The sequence below is a fragment of the Prionailurus viverrinus genome, chromosome A3 (genome assembly GCF_022837055.1).
Source record: "Prionailurus viverrinus isolate Anna chromosome A3, UM_Priviv_1.0, whole genome shotgun sequence".
Classification (NCBI taxonomy): domain Eukaryota; kingdom Metazoa; phylum Chordata; class Mammalia; order Carnivora; family Felidae; genus Prionailurus; species Prionailurus viverrinus.
The window spans coordinates 21,714,694-21,733,348 of record NC_062563.1 but is presented as its reverse complement, the minus strand read 5'-3'; the positions used below and the strand labels follow the sequence as shown (position 1 = coordinate 21,733,348).

General features: G+C 42.1%; 2 protein-coding genes across 9 annotated transcripts in view; one reads left to right on the top strand and one right to left on the bottom strand.

Moving 5' to 3' along the window:
• Positions 1 to 10,085, bottom strand: part of TTI1 (TELO2 interacting protein 1) — a 94,665-nt gene extending 84,580 nt beyond the window's left edge. For 4 of the 6 annotated variants that reach the window (XM_047852067.1, XM_047852071.1, XM_047852072.1 and 1 more), the window contains exons 1-2: positions 10,014 to 10,056; positions 8,930 to 9,065 (exon numbers count right to left, since the gene is read on the bottom strand). The gene's annotated coding sequence lies outside the window, so the exon portion shown is untranslated. Of the gene's footprint in view, positions 1 to 8,929; positions 9,066 to 9,916; positions 9,941 to 10,013 lie in introns of those variants that run through there. The other 2 variants (XM_047852068.1, XM_047852070.1) reach the window with 2 other exon arrangements.
• A 53-nt stretch (positions 10,086 to 10,138) lies between these two features.
• Positions 10,139 to 18,655, top strand: part of RPRD1B (regulation of nuclear pre-mRNA domain containing 1B) — a 51,400-nt gene continuing 42,883 nt past the window's right edge. For all 3 annotated transcript variants that reach the window (XR_007151037.1, XM_047853438.1, XM_047853437.1), the window contains exons 1-2: positions 10,139 to 10,706; positions 15,992 to 16,121. Coding sequence is in view for 2 of the 3 variants with exons in the window: in XM_047853438.1 (XP_047709394.1) it covers positions 10,556 to 10,706; positions 15,992 to 16,121 (281 nt within the window). In the remaining variant the exon portion in view is untranslated. The remainder of the gene's footprint in view (positions 10,707 to 15,991; positions 16,122 to 18,655) is intronic.

Sequence of the window (18,655 nt, the reverse complement as noted above, 5' to 3'; positions counted from 1 at the left end):
GTGAAATCACACTTGTGTGACAATATGTCAATTACAGAAAGAATTGTTTAGAGATTTAGAGACTCAGGAGTTCCAGATTCTTTTCCTATAAAATGCAACCCTGATTATTTAAAGTGGCACTGCGAGGTCTGTTGTGGCTGTAACTGACGGCACCAGGGGCATTCTGGCCCAAAGTGATACTGGGATGAGGCCTTTGGATTCTCTGGCTGAGTAGAGAATACCACCCAGAGTTCAACTGTGGCAGACTGGGACTGAAAAAACCTAAGCCTGAATAACCAATTCTCGATTGCTGATGGCCAACTCTACCTTCCTAGCTCAGTGTGCCCAGACTGTGGTTGTGGAAAGCAGTCACTAAAGAGGCAAGGGAAGAGATCTGCAATTGTAGTGCATGGGCGAACCTGTTCCCCACCACGGCCTCTCCTGGTTCTCTCCTCTCTCTCCGCCTTGTCATGGGGATGGGTCAGGGACCATCCCCGGGCCATGGCATACAGGTGAAGACAAATGGGAGCGATCTGTACAGGACAAAGTGCTATGCCTTACAGACACTTCAAGGATAAGATGGGAGATCACAGAGTACTTACTGTATCATACAATCAAGAAGTGAAAAAGGGAGAAAGAAGGAAGTACAAAAGAAATTTGGGGAAAAAAAATGAACATCAACAGTGAAGTGTTCACGGAGGGAGGAGGATTTGTGTTGGAATTCGGGGACTACACGTTTGGGGCTATGCATGAAGGCTGCTCGAGGTAAAATGCCTGTTACAAGCAAAGGCCAGGAGGATGAAGAGTGAAAGCATCTAGTAAATGCAAAGACAAGATAGAGATGTCATCAGAGCAGGTGAGCCACACACCATTCAGGACTGACATTCTGATCACCTGGGCCTTTGCACTTGCTGTCTGCCGTGTATCCTCCCGATTTGCTCTCTCATCTCTTTCAGGGCTTTGCTCAAACGTGAATCCTGAGTGACGCCTTCTCTGATCACTCCTATTGGAAACTGCAACCCATCCTCACTCCTCCCCACCCTGGCATTCCCTATCTTCTTTCCCTGACTGTAGTTTTCTTCAATAGCACTTAGCACCATCCGTCAAACAAGATTATCTACTATTTATTTGTTTACTGTTTCTCTCCTCTCACTAGAATATAGGCTCTAAAGAGTGATAACTTGACAGGTTTGCTTATTGCTTCTGGCACAGAGCAGGTATTCGATAAATGCCTGCTGAGTCAACAGCCATGTTCTAAGGTCTGGTTCTCTCATTGGTAGAGCTTTAATATCAGCTATGCCTCAACTGGATTCTGGGTTAAAACTGCCATATTCTTCTTCTCTTGGGGTAATTCCTACAAGTAGATGACATCATCCTTTATGGGAGGATCTTGCTAGGTTCATTCTTAAGAGGCAATCATAGCTCTAGATTTTGGCTAGGCCACTTATAGGCTGTTTCTAGGACAGGGCCGCAATAAGAACACAAATCTGACTATCTGGATTCTCGTCCTGGCTCTACTCTTGGCTGTGTGACTTCCATGAATTTCAGTTTTTTCAACCTAACATACACTTGGTAGATAAGATGATCTCCAGAAGTTCTAACTTTGAATAGCAAGCATATGGATAGAAAGACTGGGTTTAGATTCCAGAGACAGGAGTTCAGACCTGAGAATTGCCAATACGAGTTCTTGGACAGAAGGAAGAGAATTAATATTTGTTGAACAAAACTCACCAAATGCCCGGCATGTTCGGTATTTTATGTGCATAAAAGTTCCTCATCCACAAGCTGACTATAACACAAGGCTCAGAGAGGTTAAGTGATGCCATGGGCACACAGCAAGCAATGTCAGACATGGAATTCACCTCAAGCCTGTGTGACTCCAAAGGCTGCACGCACACTTTCTACTACACCAGCGGTTCCCCCAGTCTGCTTATCGGAATCAAGGGAGAGTGATGTAAGTACAGATTCCCGGGCCCCACACCAGAGCTACTGAATCAGAATCTATATTGGGGTGGAGGAGATGGCAGGTATGTTTCTGAAACTATTCTAAAAGTTTTCAAGGTCAGTCTGATGACCAGCCAGGCATGGGAATCCCGCATTGTATACATTCTACACAAACTCTATCTTCTGAAGAATAAGAACCAGGTGATGAAGGGCTACATGCTCAGTACCTATCTGGCAGTAGTGTGCAAAGTACACTGGGGGACCACTGCTATGGGTTAAAATGACTGGTTTATTCGTGCGTCTCTCCAACTGAATAGTACACTTTTTTAGTTACTTGTGATTTTCCTAGCATCTGATACAGTGTCTGCCAAGCAGGTCCCACTCACTGTTTGTTTAATAAATGAGTAAAAGAGGGGTGCCTGGTGGCTCAGTCGGTTAAGCGTCCAAATCTTGATTGGCTCAGGTCATGATCTCCCAGTTCATGGGGTCAGGCCCTGCGTCAGGGTCTGTGCTTACAGCGTGGAGCCTGCTTGGGATTCTCTGTCTCCCCTCTCTCTGCCCCTCCCCGGCTCATGTGCACTCTCTCTCTCTCTCTCTCTCTCTCTGTAAAAATAAATAAACATTTTTTTAAAATGAGTAAAAGAAGCTGGATAAACACAAAACCTCCAGCATACCGTGATATTTTGTAGCTTCCTACTTCTTCCTACCCAGAAATGTTTCCTTAGCATATACTATGTGGCACTCACTGTGCTAAGTTCTTGACAAGGAAAGGGAGATACAAAGTTAACTGGAGGGTCTAGCCCTGCAAGGGAGGAGTATACGAGAGAACCCTAAGGCATATACAAAATAGAAGGTGGAGGAGGGGAATCAAGGAGACCTCCCATAAATCCTTCTAGAAATTACTTTAGGCTCATTTTGTTTACCGCTGTCCTCTACAGAATACTTGTGAAACAGTGCCTTGCATTACACTAACACTATGTGCCTATACCTTCTACTAGACAAGAAGTTCTTTGGTAGGCAGTATATTCTAGAAAAGTGGCTCTTAGCTTAGAAAAGGGTGTACATCAAGAATATATGCTCTTTTCTTTCATCATTGGGGTAGTGTCAGAGGAGGCCTAGTGGATAGTTATGATTTTCACTACAGTCCTGTGATAATGAGGCCACCCCTAGTGCAGTGCACTGGTTACCAAGTGGGGAGTGGAACTCTTACTTCTACCGGACAGTAGTGAGGAGCTCTTCCCCTTGGGTGTCAAAGGAGGCCATGTGAGGAATCTGGACTTCTACTGGCACTTGGCAGTAAGGGGGGGAGGGGTACCCCTTTCTTCTGGCAGAGTGGTGTCACAAAAAGCCAGCTAAAACAGAAGACTTAAATAAGATCCAGAGTGTCACTCAGAACATAATGCAAAAATGTCCAATCAAAAATCATTCATCATACTAAGAACCAGGAAGATCTCAAACTGAAAGAATAAAGACAATTAATACATTCAACACTGAGATGACAGATGTGAGAATTATCTGACAAAGTTATTACAGCAGCCATGATTAAAATGCTTCAATGAGCAATTCTGAACTTGCTTGAAGCAAACGAAAGAATAGAAAGCCTCAGCAAAGAAATAGAAGATACAAAGAAAAAAATAAATAGCAATTTTAGAACTGAAAAATTCGTAACAAATGAAAAGGTCAGCAGACAAGTTCAAGAGCAGAATGGAGGGGGCACAGGGAAGAAACTATGAGCTGTAAAAATGAATAAGAGAAATTACCTAATCTGAACAACTGAAAGAAAATAGACTGAAAAGAGCCTCAGGGACCCATGGACCATAACAAAAGATCTAAGAGTTCCAGAAGAGGAGGTGAAAAAGGGCACAGCTGAGAAACCACTCAAAGAAATAATGGCCGACAACTCCCTCAAATTTGGCAAGAAATATACATCTATATACTCAGGAAGCTTAGTGAACCCCAAATAGGATAAATCCAAAGAAATTTACACTGATTATAATTACATCATAATTTAATTCTGAAAAGGAATGACAAAAGAAATATTGAAAGCAGTCAGAAAAAATGATACCTTGCCTATAGAGAAAAAATAATTGGAATGAAAATGGAGTTCTCATCAGAAACCATGTAAGCCAGAAAGAAGTGGCACAATAACTTTCAGGTGCTGGGAGAAAAAAAAGAAAAAAAAGAAAAAAAAAAAAAAACTATCGAGACAGAATCCTATACTGAGCCAAAATGCCCATCAGGAGTGCAGTGTAAATCGAGACATTCTCAGATGAAAGAAAACTAAAAGAATTTATCACCATCAGGCCTGCTCTAAAAAAAACATAGCTAAAGGAAATTCTTTCAACAGAAAGGACACATTAAAAAAAGGAATACTAGGGGTGCCTGGGTGGCTCAGTTGGTTAAGCATCTGACTTCAGCTCAGGTCATGATCTCACAGTTCATGAATTCGAGCCCCATATGGGACTCTGCTGACAGCTCAAAGCCTGGAGCCTGCTTCAGATTCTATGTCTCCCTCTCTCTCTCTCAAAAATAAATAAACATTAAAAAAAAAAAAAAGGGGGGGGGCGCCTGGGTGGCGCAGTCGGTTAAGCGTCCGACTTCAGCCAGGTCACGATCTCGCGGTCCGTGAGTTCGAGTCCCGCGTCAGGCTCCGGGCTGACGGCTCGGAGCCTGGAGCCTGTTTCCGATTCTGTGTCTCCCTCTCTCTCTGCCCCTCCCCCGTTCATGCTCTGTCTCTCTCTGTCCCAAAAAAAAAAAAAAAAAAAAAAAAGGAATACTTGTGTCAAGGAGGAAGAAAGAACATGGTATGTGAAGATATGTATAAATATAATAGGCTTTCCTTATTCTTTTGAGTTTTCTAAATTGTGTTTGATAGTTGAAGCAAAAATTGTAACCCTGTCTGATTTGGATCTAAATGTATGTGTAGAGGAAATATTTATAACAATTATATTATAAATGGGGGAGGGTAAGGAGACATAAAGGGAAGTAAGGCTGCTATCCTTCACTAGTGCTGGTAAAGATAAATTACGTACAATGTGATACCTAGAAGAACCATTAAAATGGTTCCAAAGAGATACACTCAGAAATGCTGTAATAATAAAATGGAATTCCAAAGAATGTTCAAGTAACCTATGAGAAAGCTAGAAAAAGAAAACAGAGAAACAAAAACCAGAACAGAAAACAAAAAATAAAATGGAAGATTAAGCTCTATCATAATAATTATATTAAATATGAAAGGTCTAAGTATACCAATGAAAAAATAAATACAGAATGTCAGAATAGATTACAAAATATGACCTATGTCTATGCTGTCTACAAGAAACTCTCTTCAAATAGAATATAAGTAGGTTGAAAGTAAAAGAACAGATGAAAAGGGATATTATCATGCAAACATTAATCAAAAGCAAGCAAGAGTGGTTATCTCAACATCAGATAGACATCAGAAAAAAGAAAATTACCAGAGATAGGGAGGGACATTCTATAACCATTAAAGGGGAAACCAATAGAGAAGACAGCAATCTTCACCGGATTCTGTCAAGACATAAATGCTAAATACAAAACCACCACAAAATGTGTGAAGCAAAAACAGAATAAAACTGAAAGGAGAACTATGGGTGGTCACCACAAGTACAGGTGGTGACGTCAGTGTTCTTCTCTCAAAAACTGATAAAACAAGTAGGAAATCAGCAAGGATAACAGAATTCAAGAACACCTCAACCAACAGGATCTAAGCAACATTTAAAGAACACTACAACCCACAACAGGAGAATACACTTTCAAGTGACCATAGAACAGATACCAAGATGGATCGTATCTTGCACCACGAAACAGAGAATACAGTATGATCCCCAACCACAATGGAATTAAACTAGAAATCTCAGTAACAGAGATAACAGGAAAATCTCCAAATACCTGGAAACTAAGCAACACATTTCTAATTACTCCATGGATCAAAGAGGAAATCTCAAGGGAAATTTTAAAAAGATACATAAAAATGAATGAAAGTAAGGGACGCCTATGTGGCTCGGTTGGTTAAGCAACCAACTCTTGATTTCAGCTCAGGTCACAATCTCGAGGCTGTGAGATCCAGCACGGCATCAGGCTCAGTGCAGAGTCTGTTTGGGATTCTCCCTCTTCCGCTCTCTCTGCCTTTCCCTGCTCGTGTTCTCTCTTTCTCTTTCTCAAAGCAAACTTTAAAAAAAAAAAAAAAGAAAGAAATGAAAGTAAAAATACAATGTATCAAAATTTGTGGGCCACAGCTATAGCCATGCTGAGAGGGAAATTTACAGCAGTAAATACATATATTAGAAAAGGGAAAAGGTCCCAAATCAATAATCTAAACTTCCACCCTAAGAACCTTGAAAAAGAGGAGCAAAATAAAACCAAAGAAAGCAGAAGAAAATAATAAAGAGCAGAGCAGAAATCACTGAAATTGAGAACAGAAAATAGAGAAAAATCAATGAAACAACTGGTTCTTTGAAAAGATCAGTAAAATCAAGAAACTTCTAGCAAGACTGATGAGAGGGAAAGACAGTCAGAGAGATACCGAAGAAAAAGAAAAGAAATCCTCAGGCCCAGACGGTTTCATTGGAAGCTTCCACCAACCATTTAAGGAATTAACACCAATTGTACACAATCTTCTAGAAAGTGAAGAGGAGGAAATCTTCTCAGCTATTTTATGAAGCCACTATCACCCTGATACCAAAACCCAACAAAGACAATACATAAATAAAAAACCTGCAAATTTCCTCCATGAACACAGATGCAAAAATCCTAAACAAAGTATTAGAAAATACAACTCAGCAGCATGTAAAAACAATTATATACTATGACAAAGTAGGTTTTATTCTAGAGAGGGAAGGCTGACTCAATATTTGGAAATCAATCAGTGCAATTAGCATTAATGGGCTAAAGAAAAAAAAAATCACATGATTATATCCCCCTCGTCGTTCACTTCTAAGTGTTGGAAGTGTTCTAGGACTCAGTCACTGGGCCTATTTCTTTCTCCACTTACTCCCCCTTATGACTCCCACATTTATATCTCCATCTCCATCAGATCTCTCCCTTAAACTCCAGACCTATAAACCCCGCTGCCTACGGAGACACCTCTACTTGGGGAGGCATTTCCACCTGGACACGTACAAACCTAAACTCCTGCTTTCACTGCTCAAACCATCTCTTTCCGCAATTCAGTAAACACAATCTCCCATTTTTACGGCTGCTTAGGAGAAAACCTTTGGCACCACATAAACTCATTATTGTTTTAGATCGCTTATCTAATTTGTCAGCAAGTCCCAGTCTTCCTCTAAAAGACAAAACCCCCAGATTCCTATCTCCAGAATCTGACCCTCTCTCACCACCTACCTGGTCTTCACCTTTCACCTAGGTCATCACAACAGCTGCTGAATTGGTCTTCCCGCTTCGGCCCGTGCACCCTTGTTATTTTCTACTCAACAGCCACAACGTTCTTCTTTTGTTCAAAAGTGTTCAGTGATCTCTGATGTAATTCAGAGTATTATCCAAATTCCTAACTATTGCTTACAAGTTCCCACGTGATGTGGTCCATGTCATGTGGTCTATGGCTGCTTTTTTGAGCTCATTTCTAGCCTTCTGGTTCGTTATCACTCCGGCCTTACCATCCTCCTTGCTGTTCCTCAAAAATGCCAACAGCGGTCTAACAATTGTACTTGGTTTTCCCTCTGCGTGGAACAACATTCCACATACAGTATATGGCTTGTTCTCTCATTTCTTTCAGGGCTCTGATCAAATGTCATCCTATCAGGGAGCACTTCTCTGACCCGCATATAAAACAGACTCCTATCCTCCCACAAATCCATTCCTCGCCCTCCTTGATTTTCATTCAAGGTAGATATCGCTTTCTGATTTATTTTATACTCGCATGTTTTTCCAATCTATCTTCCCTTGTAGAAGGTAAGCTTCCTGGGACACAGATCCTGTTTGCTTAATATAGTGCTTCACCGCTCTGGAAAGCAGTGTGGAGGTTCCTCAGAAAATTAAAAATAGACCTACCCTATGACCCAGCAATAGCACTGCTAGGAATTTATCCAAGGGATACAGGAGTACTGATGCATAGGGCCACTTGTACCCCAATGTTCATAGCAGCGCTCTCAACAATAGCCAAATTATGGAAAGAGCCTAAATGTCCATCAACTGATGAATGGATAAAGAAATTGTGGTTTATATACACAATGGAATTCTACGTGGCAATGAGAAAAAATGAAATATGGCCTTTTGTAGCAACGTGGATGGAACTGGAGAGTGTGATGCTAAGTGAAATAAGCCATACAGAGAAAGACAGATACCATATGGTTTCACTCTTATGTGGATCCTGAGAAACTTAACAGGAACCCATGGGGGAGGGGAAGGGGAAAAAAAAAAAAAAAGAGGTTAGAGTGCGAGAGAGCCAAAGCATAAGAGACTGTTAAAAACTGAGAACAACCTGAGGGTTGATGGGGGGTGGGAGGGAGGAGAGGGTGGGTGATGGGTATTGAGGAGGGCACCTTTTGGGATGAGCACTGGGTGTTGTATGGAAACCAATTTGTCAATAAATTTCATTAAAAAAATAAATAAAAATAAAATAGTGCTTCATACATAGGTGCTCAACAATTATTTGTTGAAAGATATTTGTTGGAAGAATGAATCACTGGCTCAGGAGTGAAGACTTTGGGACTGGACATCAGATAACCTCGATTTGACTCCTAGCTCTGTCATTTTCCATGTCCAAGTGATATTGGACAGATTACTCACCCCTGTTTCATGTTTTCTCATCTTTGAAATTAGTGGTAATAATCCTCATCCCACAGAACTGTTGTTAAGAATTAAATAAAACCAAGTATGTAATGTGCTTAATACAAAGTGACTTGGTGTAAAAGGGTTCAGTATATGACAGTGCTATTCAATATAGAAACATGGTCTGCATTTGGACTCAAAGGCCCTTGGTTACAATTATGACTAGATATTAACTGTATGATTTTAGGCGATTCACCTTTTTTATATTAATTTCCTCAATCAGCTTTAAATAAAGTGGTGGGATGAGAAAATAGGTTAAGAAGCAGTCCTTTCCCTCCAATCTTAGTTATGTAATCTTCGGTAGGCCACCTAACGTCCGTCTGTTTCCTCACCTGCCAAATGAGAATAACATAATAACTACCTTATAGCTTTGCCACGAGGATTAAATGAGTTACCGTGTGAAGTGTCTAACCCCTAGCAACTGCTCACTACGTTGGCTACAATTATGATGATTCTAGTCTAGAAGAGAGTCAAAGCATCTGAACAAAGAACTACAATACGGTGCAGTGACAGCAAAAACAGTCACCAACTAGAAGAATGTTTCTTAACTGGAGTTTGCCCATTGCTGGTTAATTCCACACTAATCAGTAAAATGTGAAACTCGGTTATGTCTACAATAACCTGACTCCCTACCACCACCCCCATAGCAGTGAGAAAGACAAATTTCTTCACGGATTTGATAACTGGACTTTAAAACTTTTAAAAAATAGGTAAAGGGGTCAGAGTCTCAAATAGTGCTCTAAAGGAGGTCAATGAAACCACTGACTTCCCTGCCCCCACCCTCAAAAAAAGTTAACATATTACTTAAATTTGAGAAACAATCGAAAGGACCCCCCCACAGGGCCAGGGCAGCATGTAATTTCCCGAACGAAGCCAACAAATTAAGGGCACGAAGGTGTTTTATGATGGTGCTGTCACAGACTGAACGTCAGAACTGGACATTAAAGGGTAGTCCTGGAGGCTTAGTGGGAGCACCCCAGGTAAGAAAAGGGGCGTCACCCTTGAAGAAAGAACAGCAAGAGCCAAGCCGTGAAAAGTGCACGTGGGTGGCTTGGCAGAACCAAAAGGAAGATTTTTGGGGGGGGGGGGGGACAGCCAGACATCGGAACGTATACGGAGAAGAGCGCGGCCTGGGGCCCGCCAGGTTAGGGAGAAAGCCGCCCCCGCCCCCCCGCTCCCGTACCCGGTCCTGCTTACTCCGCAGGACTGCTCCCTCGGGATCCCCCTCCGAGGGCTCCGGGTTGCTGAGTTCCCTCTAGCTCCCGCCACTCTTCCCTTACCTCGTCTTCCAGCCTTTCCCTCACTCTCCCGCCTCCTCGGCCCCGCCGGAAGTGACGTTCTAACTAGCGCGCCGTACAGCGCCAGAAAGGTTCTGCGGGAGCGGGAGAAAGGGTTCCGGTGAGGCTCACTGCGCCTGCGTGCGGCTGCGAGCGGTCAAAGCGCCTTCCGGAGGCCGTAGTACTGCGCCTCTCTCCTCGTCTGTTCCTTTCGAAGTGCCCTAAGCGAACTTCAGAGAGGCCGCCGCCACTGAAAGGGCGTTTTTCTGTAGCCCCGACACCTCTCGGTGCGCAGCTACTCCGGCCCTTGCCCTTTGACCCTGCTCTCACGGCGGGGTGAGAGGTCGGTGGCCATCTTGTGGCGGCGGCGCGGGTGGCTGTTACTGCGGAGACCCATCCCCTCCCCCCTCCTTACCCCTCTGGCCGTCTGTCAGTCAGTAAAGAGCCCCGCAAGCCGTCAGGTGAGACCCCGGCCTCGCGCCGTTGCTCTTCCCGCCGCACTGGGCGGCCCAGGCCGCTCCCTGCAGGGCCTCACTGCCGCCACCATGTCCTCCTTCTCCGAGTCGGCGTTGGAGAAGAAGCTCTCGGAGCTGAGCAACTCTCAACAGAGCGTGCAAACCCTGTCCCTGTGGCTCATACACCACCGCAAGCATGCGGGACCCATCGTCTCTGTGTGGCACCGCGAGCTCCGCAAAGGTAAACACCCCCTCTGTGGCCCCTTGGGACTCCCCTGGATTGTCCTCTCCTCGGCTCACTGCCGAGGCCCCTCTAGCTTCTTAGTGGAGGCTTGCTTTCCAAGCCCCGGCCTCTGATTGCACTTCTGAGGTTGGAGCCAGTGTCACTCCCATTTCTCGGAGAAGGACACTGAGGCCGGAGAAGGTTTAAGGTACTTGTCTGAGGTTGCCAGACTCCCAGTTCACCCGGCCCGTTTCCCCTTCGGCTCCCTCTGCCACTTGGGACTATTATTATCTCGACAGCCTCGTAGAAGGTACTGGCCCAAGGCTGTTGTGTGCCAGGCGCTTTGCTGGGCATTTGGAGTAGGAGCCAGAGGATTCTGGAGTAAGACTGCCTAGATCAAGTCCTGGCTTAGCCCCTTATTGGTTGAATGATATTGGGCTAGTGTCTTCATCTCCCTGTGCTTCTGTTGTCTCATCTGTAAAACAAGGACAAAGATAGCTGCCACTTAGCCTTTATTCTGTGCCAGTCACTACGCTGAGAACTTTACGTATATCCTCGCACTCAGACCCGCTCTGTGAAGTGGGTACAGTTACCCCCATTATAGAGCGGTTAAGAGACCACACTACCTAGACCTTATCTCTCAGGCCTCTCTTCTCATGCATCTTTCATTGATTCTGGACCCTGCTCAGGATCTGACATTCATTCATTGAGCCCAGCCTGTTAAGTGCCAGGCACTGAGCTGGGTGCTGGGTAACACGTTGGCCCCAAAGGCCGACTGCCTGGAATTTAAGCCCGATTTTGCCATTCACTGACCCCGGTAGCTTAGCTTCTCTGACCCTCAGTTTCCTTACCTATAAAGTGGGTATGATGAAGACTGGTATTTACTGTGCCTTTAATTGTGTGCCAGGTGCAGTACTGGTACCTTCACATACATTGCCATTTTTTAAATTCTCAGCGTTCTCTGGAGTGGGAACTTTGCAGATGAGGAAACACTGAGGCTCAAACAACTGGCTGTGGCAAGGAGTAAACAGTAAACAGGATAGTGCGGATGAACATCTGGCTTGGTGTCAGGCACAGTATAGGCATTTCATAAGCAGTGGTGAAATGGGACTGCTAATTACTCCGCGTGAGGCAGGGTCTTTGCCTTCGAGTGCGTTCGGCTCGATGGGGAAGGATAGGCACCTTTACAGCTGTTACCCTGACGATTCCATAGCAGAAAGCTGAGGCAGTGAACCTTAGAGCAATTGTGGACAGCCTCTGTGTAGTAGGCCCTCCATAGTATAGGAAGTAGCTTCACATGTGCTCCTCCTGTCTGTGAGGTGGAGATCCCACCTACGTGGTTGAGTATTTTCAAGGCCTCAGAACTGGGGAGGCTTAGACTACATCAGGCTGTCAGGCACCAAATTCCAGAATTCTTTCCGGAGACCCAGTTCTAGCCCTCTAGCAGAGACTCCCCTCCCTCCAGATATCATGTGCTGTACTGAGATGGGGGTCCCCTCTGGGCATTTGGGGGCTAGAACCTGGAGCCCCCCAGATCCTCCTTCTTGTACCCCACTGTGCCATTCAGATACTATTTCCAACATCCGAGATGTGGATCACCTCTACAGGGATCTCAGAGAGGTCGAAGTCCATCCCAGATGTCGCTTTTGTGAAGCCTTCTTGATTCCCCACCTCATCCTGTTTGACTTATGGAAAGTAACCGAGTGCATTCGTTTATGAAGCTCCTTTCACCCTAATTTTATATGATCCTAATCTCATGGAACCGACTGTTTTAAGGAGGCTAGCATTATTATCTCCCATTTTACCGATGAGAAGGTAAAGATACTGAGAGATTATAGTGCTTTGTTTAGGGGCATTATAGCTGGGGCATAAGCCTAGAGCCCTCTGATGCCAAAATTCGTGCTTTCAAATACCCGCTGCCTTGGTGCCCATTAAGAAGTGAAGGTGATCATCTGACTCCAGCCAAACCCATAGCACTTTTGTTTATTAGAATTAGTCACTGTATCCCACCCCCTGCCACGTTAATTTAGCATTTATTTCATTCTTACTGGTTCTGGCTTTTTCACTAGATTTGTGTTTTGAGGGAGAAACTAGGCCTTCTTGTTTCTTTGCAACGCTAGTAGGATTTACCATAGTGCCTGTTACAGTTTAAAAATAGGTTAGGAGTTCAGTTGTGGTCTCTGACATCATTTTCATGGTTGAGTAAAGGATCCAAACAGCACTACCTCATACAACTTTCTGTGGGATGTTTTATATCCATGCTGTCCAACAAGGTGGTCACTTGCCACATGTAGCTGTTGAACACTTGAAATGTGTGACTAAGGAACTGAGGTTTTTTTGTGGTGTTTTTTTTTTTAATTAAGAAAAATTTTTTAAACGTTTATTCTTTTTTTGGGAGAGAGAGAGCGAGTGAGCGTGAGTGGAGGAGGGGCAGAGGGAGAGGGAGACACAGAATCTGAAGCAGGCTCCAGGCTCCGAGGTGTCCGCACAGAGCCCAGCAGGGGGCTTGAACCCGTGAACCATGAGATCATGACCTCAGCTGAAGTCAGACGCTTAACCGACTGAGCCACCCAGGTGCCCCAGGAGCTACAGTTTTAAATAATTGTGTTAGTTACAATTGAAGTATTCAGTAGCTATCTGTGGCTAGTGGCTACCATATTGGATAGTGCCAAGGTAGAGGATGCTCCTCCAAGCATCAGGATCATGAATTGAGCATGCCCCCACACTGAAGTGGAAAAAGATTTTGTGCCCTTGTGTCTCTTAGGGGGCGCCTGGGTGGCGCAGTCGGTTAAGCGTCCGACTTCAGCCAGGTCACGATCTTGCGGTCCGGGAGTTCGAGCCCCGCGTCGGGCTCTGGGCTGATGGCTCAGAGCCTGGAGCCTGTTTCCGATTCTGTGTCTCCCTCTCTCTCTGCCCCTCCCCCGTTCATGCTCTGTCTCTCTCTGTCCCAAAAATAAATAAACGTTGAAAAAAAAAATTTTTTTTTAAAAAAAGAAAATGTCTCTTAGATTCTGGCCCACCTTGAGTCTTTAGAAGTGGACAGTTCAATCGATGGTCAAGTCATTTTCCCTAAGGTATTCACAGACTATCTGTGAGTCACTTCAAAGTATTACAGGATTTAAAGAAATTACTTTGTGTTTTGCTTAAATACTACTTTTATTCTTGATAAAATAATAAGAATTTGATAAAATAATAGGAATTTTGATAAAATAATAGAAATAATTCTTAATTTATCCCTTTAGGCTCCATTCTAGGTAGAACTTCCCTTTATGAAGAAGTTATATGTAAAATGCTCTTGGACGAATATTTTTTAGTAATGTTTTTGTATGTTGCCTTGAGTGCAGAAAAACAGGCCTTTTTTTCTTAACTGTTTTGGATGTCGAAACCAGCTAAACGTGACATTTTTTTCGTCAGTTAACCATATAAATTTTGCTTAATAACTGTTCTGCTCATTTGGAATGGGCATAGTTAGGCAGTGAAAGGATCTATTTTGTCATATTGGAAAGACATCTGAACAAGTGAGTTGTCTGTCACCTGGGACTAGAGTGGAGGGTGTGTGTGTTCAGGTGCTCTGGGCTTTGTCGTAGCACCTTTACACACGTGCTACTTCTGTTGGCTTCAAGAAGCTGGATGTGGAGGGATAAAGTTTCATGCTAAATAAATCCTCATTGCAAAGTTTGAGGATGATGAAAATTCATTGGCATTGTAAATAGTGAAAAACTTCGGCTCTCTGGCCTCTTGGGTATCATGTTTGTAGTACTGAAAAATGTATCATGTCTTAATTGTCCAAACTGACATTTTATACAATGGATGCTGAGTTTTTAAACATAAAATACATGGCATTTGTAAAGCTTCACACAGTCAAATTTTCTTTGTTGAAGTTGAATCTGTTAACTCACGGCATTATTAGACTTGGTAGTTTCACTTGTTGCAACATCCCAGAACAAGGTTTGCTTTTAAAAAAAAAAAAAAAGAAAAGTCTTTGCCGTAACGATACCTTTGTAGCGAGAGTAGAATATTGTAACTGTTGACACTTTTCCATCTGCTTTTGAGTAATAATTAGAATAGTTAAAGATACTTCCAGGTTTACGTATTATCATCAGTTAGCCATGTTAAACTAGGTTAGTACCAGAAGGTTAATGTAACTCAGGATACCCATGTTTAATTTTATGAATACATACTTTAAAGATTGTTTTTAACTCGGTTTATTCTTCTGTAGCTATATCTTAAAATGTCACATCTTACGCCTGCTGTGTCAGATTTTATGCATGCTGTGTGCATTTCAAAAGAAACAGGTGGTTTCTGAGAGCAAGTAGAGTAAGACCCAGCTATTTAGGTATGTGAAGGTTATATAAGGCTTGTCTGAGTTTTTCAGGTATTTTAGCATTGGAGAAAACTTAGTGTTTTGGACTGTCTGATTGTGTTCTTATTTATTTCCTTTAAAAGAAAACTGGGACCAAGAATGATAGTGATGTAACTTTACGGTTGAGAAGTTATGTGCATAGAAGCCAGGAAATTCAGTAATGTTCCCCCAAGCAACTGTAACTCAGACACAGTGCATGAGGTTTTTATGGTTTAATATATGATACCATATAGAGTAATAGAAAATGCTACATTTAATATGTATAAGAGAGAAGAAATACAGTTTTTGTGGGAGCCATAATTTTGCGTATCCAGAATTCAGACATCTTTAAGTTTTCAGTAATAATGTAGCATTAATATATATTTGTATTTGAGGTAAATATCCATTGTTGCATCTAGAGATTTCTCTGGATTATAAAGTTGGTATCATTGGCTGATTATTGTTATTGGAACGTCCAAAGAGAAATTCTCACCATAGGAACATAAATTACAAGAATCTGCTTTATAACTGAAACCTAGTTCACCTAGCTCAGTCTTTCATTCTGCAGGACTTGATAATTAATAGTGAATTAGAAATGCTCATCTTTGCAATAAAATAAATGAAAACCTTGATTTTAATATGTCTTCTTGAGAATGTTGACTGCTTCTCCTTTAGGAATTTTCTTTGGATTATCTTTATTTTTACTGTCAATTATTCCTGTTAAAATATCACAGAAATGAAAATGGCCCATTCTTGTTTTGTTTCAAAATTGTATTCTCAAACCTGTTTTGTTAGAGATGTCAAAAAGTTACTTAAGTTGTTTTTTCAAACATAAAGGAGCCCTGATCTCAGGTAGATAATGCTTATCTTAGTTTCTTTAGGAGTATTTTAGGGCAGAAGAATTGTGGATTGAGCATTTCCTTGGTGTAAGTTAAATTATCTTTTTTTCCCTTTTTTCCAGCCAAATCAAATAGAAAGCTTACTTTTTTGTACTTAGCGAATGATGTCATCCAAAACAGTAAAAGGAAAGGACCTGAATTCACTAGAGAATTTGAATCTGTCCTTGTGGATGCTTTTTCTCATGTTGCCAGGTATGTTGTCTGGTTTTTCTGTTTGTTTTGTTTGGTATTTAAATGCATTACCCTTTCCTCTTTATTGTTCTTTCCTTTTCTGGGATAACCTTTGTAAATTGACAACTTCATATTTTACAGGGATGTGCTTTACAGTGTTGCAGAGGCCAAATTATAATTTTATGTTTTGTTGCACCCTTAAGAACTATTTCAGACATGTAAACATTTTGATGCATTGAAGAGATTGAGTCTAGCACTTGTAGAACATTTTTTACCCTAAATATATTCATTTATTGAACTCATTTCTTGAATATGGTGTTTTCCTTGGTTTGACTAAGTTGTCTCATTAGTTTATGGTCAGAAAACAAAGCTAAAGAGTATGTGGAAACTTTCCAGTAACAAAACCTTAATAGCAAGATATTAGTTGCTTATGCCTTCATTTTTCCTCCCTTTCCTTCTTCTAGATGTCTAGAGGTCTAGTTTACTAAAAATAGTAGTCATTACTATAACAATAGAGATAATTATTAGTGTGAAAAGTAGATATTTGCTCTGGCTATATCATATTAAATCTTTTCTGTTTGTGAACGAGAGGACTAGAGCATAGAGCACACGTGTAGCTAATATCACAGAAAATACATTTGATTAGAACTTTTATAAATCATTTTTAGTTATTTAAAAACAAACTGCTTCCTGTAGACCCAAGTTGGGTGCCCAGGAGGAGCAAAGAAAAACTATTTTTCACTAGAATAGTAGCAGACGTATAAAGAAAAAATCTTTGCGAAAGGAAATTGGGAAGACCAAAAAGGAGACCGACTGGTTAAACAAAATTGTTGTAGATCTAAAGTGTAAGTGAAAGGCCTTAAATGTGTAAATGGCTCCAGCATTTCAGGAAAGATTTGACAGGTTTGAAGGAATAAAATGAGAAATCCAAAAGAAACAAATGACAGCTAGTTTTCTAGAGGTGGGAAAAAGATTTTTGTTTGCCAGCTCCGTGGCTGGCTCTTTCTTTTAAGGAACATGGGCACTGAAGAAGCAGAATGTGTTACAATCTTGAAACAATCCTGAATCCTTGTAACAGAGTAAACTTAGAAAAGACTGCCAGAAAACTTATCTGAGGTAGGAGCCAGGCATTTTCTTGTTTTGAGGGGATGTAGTTCAGTTTCTTAGGCTGTAGCTCTACCTCCAGCACTGTCTGAGTGACCTTGGATGTGTTACCTAGCTTTTGGAGCCCAAGTTTCCTAACTGATTAGAAAGGGCCAACAGCACCTATCTCCCTGAAGTTGTTGTGGGGCTGAAGTACACCAGTCTGTTCGAAAGTACGTAGTCTGATGCCCGGTCCCCAGTCTTTGTTCATTCGTGGGTATATGTTAAATTAGAAACTATGTGACAAGAAGGACCATTTGTTTTTTATTTGCTGTATCCTGGGCACCTGGTGAACAGTCTGGCACAGAGCTGCCAGGTTGCATAGTTTTAGGGAATACCATTTATGTAGCCTTGATGGGATTGGTGTCCCGGAGTTGGGCAACATTGTGGTCTGCCCTGGTACAGTGAGGATTCAGTAAATCTTTGTTGAATGAATTAATTAGGGTATAGGAAATTGACTAAAATAATTTCCTATAAGGATAGTAAACATAACATTTTTATTTAAAAATGTCTTGGCAGATTCTGTGGCATTATGCGGAAAGTAAACCTGGTCCTTTTTTTTTTTTTTTCTTTTCCCTTTCCTTTCCTTTTTCTTCTTTTCTTTTCTTTCTTTCTTTTTTTTTTTTTTTTTTTTTTGCATTCTTCTAGTATAACGTCCTTCTTGGGTATTAGGTTCAGGGTCCCCATGTTTCCAAGCCCCTTCCACCATTTTTGGAACAGAAAAGTCAGCTACTCCACTTCAATCCTGACGTGCCTTACCTGTAGTAAGAAGTACTCGGTCTGGTTTTCCGTGCCCAGTTGATGAACAAAGATAGGGGACCCATTAATATCGACCAAAATTGATTAAAAGAATCTCTTTATGGTAATTTCCTACTTCCTCCCTCCACCCCCTCAGCACCCCCTGCCCCCCCCCCCCCCCCAAACCCTCAAAACCAAACCTCTCAAGTCAGAGGAAGCTACCAAGCTCCTAGGTTAGATTTAATTTGAATAGTAGTTTAATTAGCTAGACTTTGAACTTTTTTCCACACAATGCCTTCTTATTGTCTTCTCAGTTTGGAGATAGCTGTGCACTTTGTTTTTCATTCAACATATATTGGAGTGCCTTCTGTGTGCCAAGTACCGATGCAGACACTAGAGAAGCCGCAGTGAACAAGGCAGGCAAAGGACAAATAAATGAACAAGATGCTTTCAGAGAGTGATGATATGGACATAATGAGATAGAATGACATTCTGGAGTGGGATCCCTTCTAGTGTGTTCATGGAAGAGCTCTCTAAGGAAATGGGATTTGAGGTAATCATCCATGAAGTAGGAGCAAACAGCTGCTAAAAAGAACCTAAGGTAGGAGTAATCTTGGCGTGTTAAGAGGATCAGGATGAAGGCCAGTGTGGTTAGAGCAACTGCGTTGAGAAAG